The sequence below is a fragment of the Melozone crissalis genome, unplaced genomic scaffold (assembly GCF_028551555.1).
Source record: "Melozone crissalis strain CALT ecotype California unplaced genomic scaffold, PUWL_Pcris_2 ptg000062l_1, whole genome shotgun sequence".
NCBI lineage: Eukaryota > Metazoa > Chordata > Aves > Passeriformes > Passerellidae > Melozone > Melozone crissalis.
Genome location: NW_026535840.1, coordinates 4,519,003 through 4,531,399, shown reverse-complemented (window position 1 = coordinate 4,531,399; position 12,397 = coordinate 4,519,003). Strand labels below are relative to the sequence as shown.

General features: G+C 47.0%; 1 protein-coding gene across 2 annotated transcripts in view; it reads right to left on the bottom strand.

Annotated features, from left to right (window-relative positions):
• The window catches only part of RNLS (renalase, FAD dependent amine oxidase), a 57,041-nt gene extending 48,721 nt beyond the window's left edge, over positions 1-8,320 (bottom strand). The window contains exons 1-4 of one of the 2 annotated variants that reach the window (XM_054288397.1): positions 8,209-8,320; positions 7,986-8,082; positions 6,669-6,811; positions 5,863-6,021 (exon numbers count right to left, since the gene is read on the bottom strand). In XM_054288397.1, coding sequence (XP_054144372.1) covers positions 5,863-6,021; positions 6,669-6,811; positions 7,986-8,082; positions 8,209-8,320 — 511 coding nt within the window. Of the gene's footprint in view, positions 1-5,862; positions 6,022-6,668; positions 6,812-7,011; positions 7,078-7,985; positions 8,083-8,208 lie in introns of those variants that run through there. The other variant, XM_054288398.1, reaches the window with a different exon arrangement.
• Positions 8,321-12,397: the final 4,077 nt, after the last annotated feature.

Here is a 12,397-nt window from a genome sequence, read left to right as displayed (position 1 = left end):
AGCTTTGGGGTGACCAAATTGAGGCCTTGCAGGGCCTGGAGGAGCTGACAAAAAAGATGGAGACTCATTATAAGGGCCTGGACAAAGGGGACTGGCTTCAAACTGGAAGAAAGTAGGGTTAGATGGGATATTGGGAATTGGGAATTGTTCCCTGGCAGGGTGGGCAGGCCCCTGGCACAGCTGTGGCTGCCCCTGGATCCCTGGCAGTGCCCAAGGCCAGGCTGGACTTTGGGGCTTGGAGCCACCTGGGACAATGGAAGGTGTCCCTGCCCATGGCACAATGGTTTTTAAGGTCCCCCCCACCCAAACCATTCAGGAATTTCATGCCAGAAATCTCCATCTCCCTGCTGGAATGGTGGGATCTCCTCTCAGGAGGGTCCAAAACGCTGCTGGGCAAGGTTTGGGGCAGAGCTGGCAGCAGCAGAGGGACACAAGGATGGGCAGCCTGGCACTGCACTCATCCTGAATGCCAGGGGTGAATCCTGCCCCAAATCCCAGCAGGACAGGAGGGTTTCCTGCTCAGGGATGGATACTCCACATCATGCTGCAGCCCCAATATTGTCTTTGACACCCCCATGCCAGGGATCCCCCAAATTCACCACTGACCCTTCCCCTGCACAGCCTCAGGCAGCACTGGGGGCTCTCCAGGTTTTAAAAGGAGTCCAACCAAGAACTCCTCCAAATATGTTTCCAAAAAAGCCCAAATATTTCCACATTGAGGCCTCAGCTCCCTGATAAGCAACTAACAAATCAGTGTACATGTTTACAGTGGACATTTCAAATCTGTTAGGTAATGAGAGCTCCAAGCTGGATAAGCCCTGCTCAGATTGCTTGGAACTGGAACCACAGAATTCCGAATTTATCGTGGTGCTATCCAAAAATAAACACATTCACTCAGCAAGGACTTGTGACTCGTGAAAAATTATCAGGGTTTTGTGCTTTCCTAACTCACATTATAAAGCCTTCCCACGCAAATGCAGCCCTGTTTCACTTGTATCTTCTCATCAGCTTGTATTATTTAAAACATGTGGGACATTCACACAGATGGAAAAGGGAAAAAAAAAATAGGTCAGGCTGGAAACAAAAGCCAAGCCATCCTGTTTTATTAGCAGCTTAAACATGCAGAACTGTAATTTGAAATTCCAAGGAAAGCAACATAATGAAAACATTCTGAACACACAAATAAAAAAATAAAATAAAAAAACCTACTGCAAATCGCTGCTACCCTAAATTGCCATGTTGCCAAATGCCTTAAACTAAAAAACAGAACTGATAAGAAGGTTTCTCCAACTGATATGAAAATGCACAGAAATAACTACACTGCTCAGTGATCATATGGAATCTGGGCTATAAATCCAGGATTTTTCTAACATCAGCAGCCTGTGTAACAGCCCAGCACCTTTGAAATACTGCTGGACAATGAACAATTTGCAAAATCTTGTCCTTTCATTTGCCAAGATCCTACTTTTAAGTAAATTTCTTCCTTTCCATGAACTGACATCACAAAACTCAGAAACATTTATTCATTTCCCTTTTATCTGCTGCACAACCCCAGTATTTACTACCAGAACACGTAAAGCCCAAATCAGAGCAGTGAATTTAATTTAGTTCTTTAAGCTGAATGTCCCAAACATCATTTGATTGCTGCCACCTATTGTTGTTCCAAACATGTTGCAAGGAGTTAACCCTTTATCCAGCAGCTACTGGAAGTCATGCTGGAAATAATTCTGCCTCTGCTGCTGCTAAATATGCAAATAATTATGCAAATAAATATGCAACTGCATAATTGGCATCTATTTGGGTGTGATAATTGTAGAAAGAATGAATAAAGGTTGAAAATTAAGGTGAATTATATATATATATAATATATATATTTTTTTATATATATACACATATGTAAAAACACACTGTTTGTTACATTATTTATTTAATATCTATTTTATTATATATTAATATATGTATTATATATTATATATATAATACATTATATATAATATATATTATATATATTATATATAAGATTATATATATTATATATTATATATATCTTTCACTTTTATATATATTATATATAAGATATATAACATACGATATCTTATATCTTATATGTTATATATCTTATATATATAATATATTATATATAAAATATATATTATATGTATTATAAACACACACTGTTTATTACATTATTTATTTTATATCTATTTTTTAAAAATTACACACTATCTTCTCAATTAATCTAAGACTTGGCTTTTCCCTCACAGAGAAGTAAACCTGGAACATTAATTTCTCACACAGGTCATATAAAATGGTAATTTTAGGTTGCCAAAGGCCACTTAATTCTGTCTCCTCCTAAACACACAGAGCTCCACAATGACATCATGTTCAGGCTCATCTAAGAGGTTAAAGGACACAAAAAATATCCAGTTTAGTTTAGTCTGCTGTGTTTCAGTATTCAAACAGCAATGTGAAATTTGAGAGGTTGTTTCAAAATATTAATTTTCCAAATTTGGTGTAAATAAGTGAAAATTGTTTAAAAAAAAAAAAAAACACATTGGGGGGCAAAAGACCTCTTCCCTCAAACAGGAAAATGGTGAATTCCAGAGTGGTAAATTATTTAGCTCCAGAATCCCTCTTCTATAAAATAAGGGCCTTACAGAGTAGCAGGGAATATTCCCAAATCCTGTCCCTTTTCCTTTGAGAGGAATAGTGGATTTGTCTTTATAAACAAGCTGTGGGTCTGCTGGTAGATACAACCAGCAATGGGAGATAAAAGAAACAATGGGAAGGATCCCACTGATTGATGAATGGAAAAAGATATTTGCTTTTACTAATAAACTCTAGGTTTGCTGATAAATGAAATTAGACATTGAAAGATGAAAGAAACAATGGGGAAGAAAAACCCCTAAATTCCATAAGAATTAAACATTAAAAGGGAGGGTTGTACATTACAGGGAAATCTTTGGGATCAAGTGTATTGGGAAGTCTGAACCTCTCAAGTACTTCAGCCAATGGGGTTCAGAGTTTCAGGGATTGTTGGTAATGAGTTTGTAATGTTTGTTAATTTTGGTTTTTATAAGTAATACTGATAAATAATGATTGTTGTTAATGTTATATGAATACTTTGAAAAGCTTGTCTTAATCCCTTCAATACTTCCCGTTGATAAGTTGATTATACAATGTGAATTCTCAGATTTTTATGGTAAGAATTATTATTAAGGTATTGTTGTAGTATTCACAGCCAGCTTTCATGTGTTTTACTGTTTCTTTATATGATCATTTACAAGACACGTGTCTCTTCAGGATCCTGTATTTTTGTTTCTTAAGTACTCATATGTTTGGTTTGTTTTTTTTTTTTAAATCCAGATTGCCAGTTTGGTGGTTTTTTCAGTTTTTATGACAGACACACTCCAGCAGAGAGTTCAGCTGCAACATTAACTTCTTGGTTTGTTTGAGTTTCAATTTTGTATTAGGTAATCAGTCTTTCATTCAGCTGCATTTCCTCCACCTTTACACTCTCAGTATCCAGATCCAGGCTCACAATCCTGACTGTGACCACTTTCAGAGGGAAATGTGGCTGGGAAATTGGGATAAATGTGGGAATCCACAAAATCAGAGGGTTTTGGGAAAGCTGCAAAAGGCAGGCCCCAGAGACAGCAGAACTGTGATTAGAGTGAAGCAGCAGCCATGAGATTGGTCAGCAGAAATATTATTTAGACTGTAGAAAAGCAAGGACAAATAGGACAATGGTCTGTGTATTAACTCTTGTCTATAATAACTCCCTAAGCAGCAGAAAAGTTTATCTAGCAAGATATTAGGAAGGTTGAAGCTTAATAATGGAGCTCTCTGCACTGTGTTTAAGGCTTACAAGCAGGTATTGTATTTGAAATAAGCAGGCATTGTTTAACCAAAGGTACCTGTGCTTATAGTGGTTGGATAGAACTATTGACAATGTGCTTTTGCTTTGTGTGATTGGTCAAGAAGCTTATAAAGTGAGTTGTAACATTGAGTTCTTGGTCTGCTGCCTGGGATGTGAGCTGCTGGCATCTTCCCATTGTCATAACCAAGTAATGAGACTGATGCTGGAAAATAAAACAGCTCAAGGCACGTTCCTCAGCAGCCCTGTCCCCTCCGTGGTCTGTAAATAACCCCCCTGCCAGCGATAATAAAAAGAAGCTGTGTCCTCCAAAAATCTGAGAGATCCCAGGGGAATGCCCTATTGGCTCTCCCTTTATTGGAATAAAGTAAAAGCACTCCTCTGTCTCCTTTTTGGAGAGAAATCTCTGATGTTTGCGGATTAATTTTCCCGACACTTTTAAGTCCTGGAGTAGTGGCCACACGTGACCCTTGGCTGGCCACACAGGGGGAAGCCCTCCCCTTCCTCCAGCTCTGCACATCTCCTGCTCCATCCCAGGGCAGCAAGAGAGCCCTGTCACCCGCAGTGACAGCCACAGGGAAGTTCCAACAGGCAGCAGGGACCTCCCCTTCCAGGAGCAGCTGGAATCGCTACCGGGAGGGAGCGCACAAACATGGCTCCTGCAAGAATCCGATTTCTGCCCCTGGATTTGGGAGAGCAGAGCGTAAAAACGACTAAAGTGTCAGTGTGGAAGGGAGAGAACGCCTATTCCTTCCAGCAGCTGTCAGGAAACTGCATGTTAAATGCCAGGCAAGGTGAACCCAGGGAAAGCTCCCTCCACTGCCAGCAAAACTCGGCTCTCTGACACACAACCAAAACATCCCTGAGATTTACACACAGCGATGCACCCGAGCCTCTGCAAGCCAAAACAGAGCTCAAGTCCACCCTGCTCAGGCTCTGAAACACCCTCCTCATCTGCTCTTACCCCCTCTCAGCATAAAGAACCAGGGGTAAAGATGCCCGTAGCCCCAGTGCCAAGGGGCTCTGCGGCAGGGGGAGTCAGAGATGTCCGTCAGTCCTGCAGCCTGAGATGCAGAATTAACAGCTGGATGGACATCTGGAAGCTGGTCTCACTCAGGGAACAGGCAGAGAGGGGAAGAGAAACAGGAAGAAGAGGAGGAGAAGACAAAAGTTGCTGGATTCCCTCAGATAAAAGTCAACCCTGCACTTACAGAGAATATGAAGAGAGGATGTTGTGGGAAGCACCTGGCAGCTCCAGCTCTCCCAAGAGCAAGTGAAATGAGCTGTTCACCTTAATTACACCTTCTGAAGGGGAGCTGCCTGCTTTCTGGACAAGAAACTATTTAATTACCCCAAGAAAAACAATTTGCAAAGACATCAGTGCCAGCTGGACAAGGCCTTGAGGTGCAGACAGCTGAACCTCAGGAAGGGTCTGAAAAAAAAACTCTCCCTCTACTTTTCTTCTCTTCTACTTTTTATTTCTATTTTTCTATGCTATTTCTTATTTTATTTTTATTTCTTTCACTATTAATCAGACCACCTCACCTGGGCCAAACTCACCATTATTTTCCAGGGTAAACGGGATGCCTCATAAAACAGCAACCAGCAGAGAAGTCCTATTCTTACAGAATATTTACCCACTTAGGCACAAAGCTTAAAATCAGAGGTTGCAATGAAGACACTTCTCTTTACAGAAATGCCCAAGAAAACCTGTGCAATTCAGTAACTATTTGCAAGCTGCACAAAGACAAGCCCTGCTTTAGAAGTCAGCAAAAAAAATCAAAGATCAGATTCAAAACTGACTCATCCATTTAGATATTTTATGCTGTCAAAGTGCCTCGAAGTTACCCACCTCTTATCATTCTCCAGCCTGTCCTGATGGAATAATTAAGCAGCTCAGACTGCTGAGTGTCATTTTTTCGCTTCAGGAGATGCTCAAATGCTATTTTAAATTCAACACCTGCCATCCTGAGGGCTGAACTTACTGTTGACAATGTCACCCTGCAGCTGGAGAATCTGTGGGACAGGCATGGTGAGAATTACCACATCAAACTGCTCCGGGGGCCCAGCTTTCCTGGAGACTTCCCACCTGCCATCCCGCAGGGAAATGTGAGTTACCTGCTGCTCATAGGACACGTCTGCACCTGGATGGGGGAAAAAGCAGCAGATAAATACCTCACAGCAGGGAATTCCACAGGGAAAATGCACACAGAGAGAGTTATTGCAAGGGGGACAAGGGGGAATGGCTTCCCGCTGCAATTATAGCTAATTATTTACAAGATCGGGGTTTAAAAACAATCAGCTGATTAAAAATAAAAATAAAGCAATTGCATAAAGGGACCAAGGTTTGACTGCTCTCATGGCTCAAACTTTGCTAAACAGGGTTAAATTAGTCATTGAACTGTACATGTGGTTGTGGCACATGACATCTAAGGTAGTAGTTAGAAAGTTTAAACTCATTTTCCATCCAAGGTAGTAGTTAGAAAGTTTAAACTCATTTTCCTGCTCCACCCAGCAGGCTCACATCCTTCCCCCAAAACACAGGGTGCAGCTCACCCCTCTGCCCCCAGTTACACATCAGATATTCTATTTGCGTAAAGACTTTTATACCTGCAGGACTTGGAAATTCACCGAGCTCACAGACACTTTAATCCACCCAAGCGACTTCCAGACACACATAAACCAACGAGGAACACAAACATCCTCATCAGGGATGTAAATTCCAAAGGCACCGCCAAAAACACAACAATTAAAACCTTTCCCTTCACACAAAGGCACTCAAAGGCGTTACCTGACTGCTCCAAATAGTACTTGACAACCGAGGAGATGCCCTGGGGTGCCACGAAATTGCGGGAGCCTTCTCTCTCCACCAGTCCCTCCACGGGAGCCGTCAGCGGCTTCAGGATGCCGTGGGTGACAAGCTCCTCGTAGAAACTAGAAAGGGACAAATCCACAAGGAAATGGATTGAGAAACCCACAAGGAAAAGGACTGAGAAACCCACAGATGAATGCACGGAAATACACATGAAAACTGGCTCCGTTTCTCACAATCGAAGTTAAGACCAGCCTGAATTTTAACAGGCTGCGTTTCAAGGCAGGTTATGCATAAATGCAGCAATAAAAAACCAAATTACCTTGCTAATTGCATTGGGCCTGGCCTTTTACCTGACAGCAAAGCTACCTGTGATGGAATTGTCAGCAGCTAGGCCGGAGGCAGAGGAATACACAGCGGTTCCCTAAATCTATGAACACCAGCCCGAACTCCAGCCCCTGCGGAGCGCAGGAATATTCCAGGTGCCTGAAACGCTCCTGCTTTTTCGCTGCTTTCCAGGCAAAATTCTGTATTTTTAGAGCGCTGCAACACCTCCGTCCCCCTCCCCAAGGTACCCCTGCACCTTTCATCCCAACCCACGCGAAGTTTCCCAGTTTTCACCCCTGCATTCCTGCCCTAAATCCCGCAGGGAGGGCAGAGAGTGAGCGGCTGCGGGGGTCTGGGTGTGGCGGGGGTTAAAGCACCAGCAGCGGGGTCCTGAAGTGTCCCCACGGGCCACCAACCCCTGCGACACCGCGGGATGGGCGGGATGAGGATGGGATGGGGCGGGATGGAGGAGGGATGGGGGCGGGATGGATGGGGCGGGATGGGGCGGGACGGATGGGGCGGGATGGAGCGGGATGAGGGCGGGATGGATGGAGGCGGGATGAGGATGGGATGGGGCGGGATGGAGGAGGGATGGGGCGGGATGGAGGAGGGATGGGGGCGGGATGGATGGGGCGGGATGAGGATGGGATGGATGGAATGGGATGGAGCGAGATGGGAGAGGGATAGATGGGGCGGAATGGGGCGGGATGGAGCGGGATGGGGGCGGGATAGGGAGGGATGGGAGCGGGATGGATGGGGCGGGACGGGGATGGATGGGGGCGGGATGGATGGGGCGAGATGAAGATGGGATAGGGCGGGATGAGGATGGGATGGGGCGGGATGGATGGGAATGGGGCGGGATATGGATGGATGGGGCGGGATGGGGATGGGATGGGGCGGAATGGGGGTGGGATGGGGCGGAATGGGGGTGGGATGGGGCGGGATGGGGAGAAATGGGGCGGGTCTCACCTGAGCCGCGGCCCCGCCAGCTCCGGCTCGCAGGTGACGAACTGCGCGCCCAGGTCGGCGCTGCCGCTGTCGGCGCGGGTCGTGCTCATGCGGCCCCCTGCGCGACAGCGGGTCACAGACCGCCGCGACACACACGACACACGCGACACCACACCACACATGATACCACACATGCCACACGCCAGGCCCGGTTTCCCACCCCGCCCCGCTCTGCCGGACCCACCTGCGCCCCGCGCCTTGTCCCACACGGCCAGCTGTGCCCGCGGGGCCCCGCGCAGCAGCGCCGCGCCCGCCGCGCCCGTCAGCCCCGCGCCCACCACCAGCACCCGCGCCATGGCCGCCGCACGGCCCCGGACACGGACACCGACACCGGCACGGACACGCCCCGGACACCGACACAGACACGGGTACGCCCCAGGACACGCCCCGGACACGGGCAAGGACACGCCCCGGAACACGCCCCTTGGTGGGCGGGGCCTCCACGCCACTGCGCGCCCCCGGTGCGAGCCACGCCCACGGGCGGAGCGGGGAAAGGCCACGCCCACAGGCGGCACCTGTGCGCGCGGGAACCTGCGGACACAGCTGTGCTGGGCAAACACCTCTATACAGGCACATCTGTGCTGGGCACACATCTGGACTGGCGCCTTTGTATGGACACACCTGCGCTGGGTGTACACACCTGGACACACATCTGGACTGACACCTCTGTATGGGCACACCTGCGCTGGGTGTACACACCTGGGCACACATCTGGACTGACACCTCTGTATGGGCACACCTGCGCTGGGTGTACACACCTGGGCACACATCTGGACTGACACCTTTGTATGGGCACACCTGTGCTGGGTGTACACACCTGGACACACATCTGGACTGACACCTCTGTACAGGCACAGCTGGGCTGGGCACACACCTGTATGTGCACACCTGTACACACACACACACACCTGTACACACACACCAGACCCGTAGGTGCGAGCCTGCCTGGTGCACACACCTATAAACAAACACTCGGTCCCATGTCACACACACCTATATACACACAGAGAGACCCTGTCACACACACACCTGTCACACACACACCTGTCACACACACACCCATGTCACACACCCCTGTGTCACAGACCTGTGTGTCACACACACAGCCCTGTCACACACACACCTGTGTCACACACCCCCGTGTCATATACCCCCGTGTCACATACCCCCATGTCACACACACACCTGTGTCACACACACCTATACACACACCCCTATGTCACACACACCGCTGTGTCACACTCACACCTGTGTCACACCCCCCCGTGTCATGCACACCTATGTCACACCCCCATGTCACACACACATCCCTGTGTCCCACATACACACTTGCATCACACACACCTATACACACACATCCATGTATCACACACACCCCTATGTCACACTCACCTGTGTCACACACTCCTGTGTCACTCCTGTGTGTGACAAACCCTGCCCACCTAGAGGTGCCACCCAGCAGGAGCTGGGGCGGTGTGACACTGTGACACCTTCCAGAAGGTGCTGCTGGGTCGCCCCCAACACCTGGCTGTGAGGAAGGCGGGATGCTGTGCCCGGAGCGAACAGCGCTGGGGATGGTGACACTGCGTGGTGACACCGCGTGGTGACACCGTGTGGTGACACTGTGTGGTGACACTGCCCCAGGAAAACAAGCTGCCGTCCCCAGAGCCCCGAGAGTGGGCAGCTCTGGGGAGGATCCGGGTTGCTCCCCTTGCCCAGCTGCAGGGCTGGGAGGAGATGTTCCAGAAACCGTGTGACACGATCGCTGTGGAATGGGGGACACCAGGAGGCGACACTTTTGGCACAGGTGTTATCAGCAGAGAGGTGTGAGGCGCTGCAGGGCTGGTGATGCTCCTCTCCAGAGGGAGCTCCGAGCTGACCTCAGGGCAGGTGCTGTGACACGAAACAACGCGACACAGCGGACACGCTGCTCTTCTCAAGGTGTGAAAAACGCCAACCGCTTGTTTTTAAATTTTTAAAAATTTAATAGTAATAAAATGGTTGTAAAATTAGGAATATAATTAGAGTAATAATAATTTGGACAGTTTGGATTAGGACAATATGAGACAATAGAAACAGAAAGTTAGGGACAGTCCGGGTACTTATTTCTGGGCAAAATAAGCCCCACAAAGGACCCACGTTAACAGAGGATTAACCCTTAAAAGCAGCAGCCTGTTGCATATTCATACACCTCATCCATGATGCATAAATTCCATTCTAACACAGGATTCTGTCTGGGCAGTGTCACCTTCTTCCTTCTAATCCTAACAGCACCTTTGAGGCAGGATGAAGTTCGTTTCTTCAGATAATGGAGCAATAAATTCCCTTTCTCTGAAAGATTCAGGTGTCCTGTGGCTGCTATCTCCCTTCGAGTCCTCTCTTTAAAAAAGTATCTTACATAGGATAGTTTCTATTTTAACATTTTGTTACAACCTAAAACTATATTTACCACACTGCTTAAGAAAATTAATACAGCATTACTTTCTAACACAACACAAATAATATTCATTTTAATATTTGCAAAAGCCAATCATAAAATACACATTTTTCACAAAAGTGAAAGAGACTTTTTAATTTCTGACTCTAACATTTACAGATTTCTAAAAGTGACAGTGGAATGGAGGGTGAAAGTTGCCACCTCTCCAATGACACTGGACAAACTAACAGTTTATTAAATTTTTTCTCTTCCATAAAATAATGCAAAATAATAAGTTATTTACATAAAGTGTGTAAGAAAGTTTGTTACAAAAATGTAAACATCAGAAGGCTTAGAAAATCTTTAAAAATCAGGGTGACAGTGTTGTTTAATAGGCTTTTCCTGGAGAGAGGTGGGAGCCCCTGTCTCCCCTCCCCATGTGTTGTGGGGCCTTCATGGAGGAGAACATGTGCTCAGTCTGGCACTTAAAAAAAAAAAAATAAATAAAAGACTGACTGTGTAACTGAGCATCCAACATGTGAGAGTTTACAGGTGTGGATCCCCATTTATGGGAGGTTTTCTCTTCTCCACACCATTGCCCCCAAAAGAAGCCTCAGGATTTGTGTCCCCTGCTCAGCACCTCCTGCAGGGTTGGCACCTTTTCCTGTTCCCTCCCTCCAGATTCTCAGTTTAGTTTCAATTTCTTCTTTAATAAATGTGAGACATGTCACTTCAATACAAGAGCTTGTTCACTAATGCCTCCTTTACTAAATGAACTACAATATCTCTGCTTGCAGTCCCAGGAAGGGCTGTTTTATTGCTTGAAATTTGGTTACGTCTTTCATCATTATGGATTGTTTTCTTTAAAGAGGTTCTCTCACTGAAATACACTTTATAACTGAAGCCTGACTTTTTGATGTGGAAGCAAAAAAGGTGAAAGCAGGAGCGGATTTAGTAATTTAAAGATATTTTTAATTATATATTTTTTTGTTTGTTTGCTAATGTCTACATCTTAATTAAATGTACATATCATTCAGAATGCTGTTTCTCCCCAGAAGACCTGTGGGGTTGCACTTCTGCCTGGCTGGGCTGAGGATTGCCACCACCATTTGTCACCACCATTGCTGGCGTCTTTGTGAAAAGGAGATTTCTCAAACCTCATAAACCTTTGGCCCACTGGTCACGGGATGGTTCTGTGTGGGAGACGTGCTTGGGAATGGTTGGTGGCTCTGAGGGGTCACCTGGATTGTCACTGCCAGCTCGGCAGAGTCTCTCAGGTGTGGAAGCAGGCAGGAAAGCAGGCACAAGAGGCACAGAACCATGGAATATCCCGAGCTGGAAGGGACCCACAGGGCTCAGCAGTCCAGCTCCTGGTCACCCCAACAATGCCACCCTCCTGGAGCTCTGGCAGCCTCGGGGCTGTGCCCGTTCCCTGGGGAGCCTGGGCAGCGCCCAGCACCTCTAGGGGAAGAAACTTGCCCTGAAATCCAACCTAAATCTCCCCTGGCCCAGCTCCAGCCTTTCCCTGGTTCTGTCACTGTCCCAGAGAGAAGAAGCTGCAGCCCTTGGTGAGGTCTGATCTCAATGTGCTCTGCTCCAGCTGAACAAACCAAATTACCTCAGCCAGCCCCCGTGTGACCCTCCAAACCCTTCACCATCATCTCCTTTAAATCCTTTCTAACACCTGTTAGACTCAGAACAGTATTAAGACATTATTACACTTAAAAGAGGAACACCAAGAATTCAGAGAGAATCCCTGGCAGTAATTTTACGAAGAGCTCCATGATTTAAACTTGAGCACGATGGGTAGTGCTGAAGTTTCCACTGCAATGGAAAAAGCTCAGTGCTCACCTGATGAGCAGGTGGGGACTGGCAGCAAGGAAAGCAGGGGTGGTGCAAGAGAGGGCTGCAGGAGCTGGGTGAGAACCCCTGGATGTGTGACATGTTCCTGCTCTCG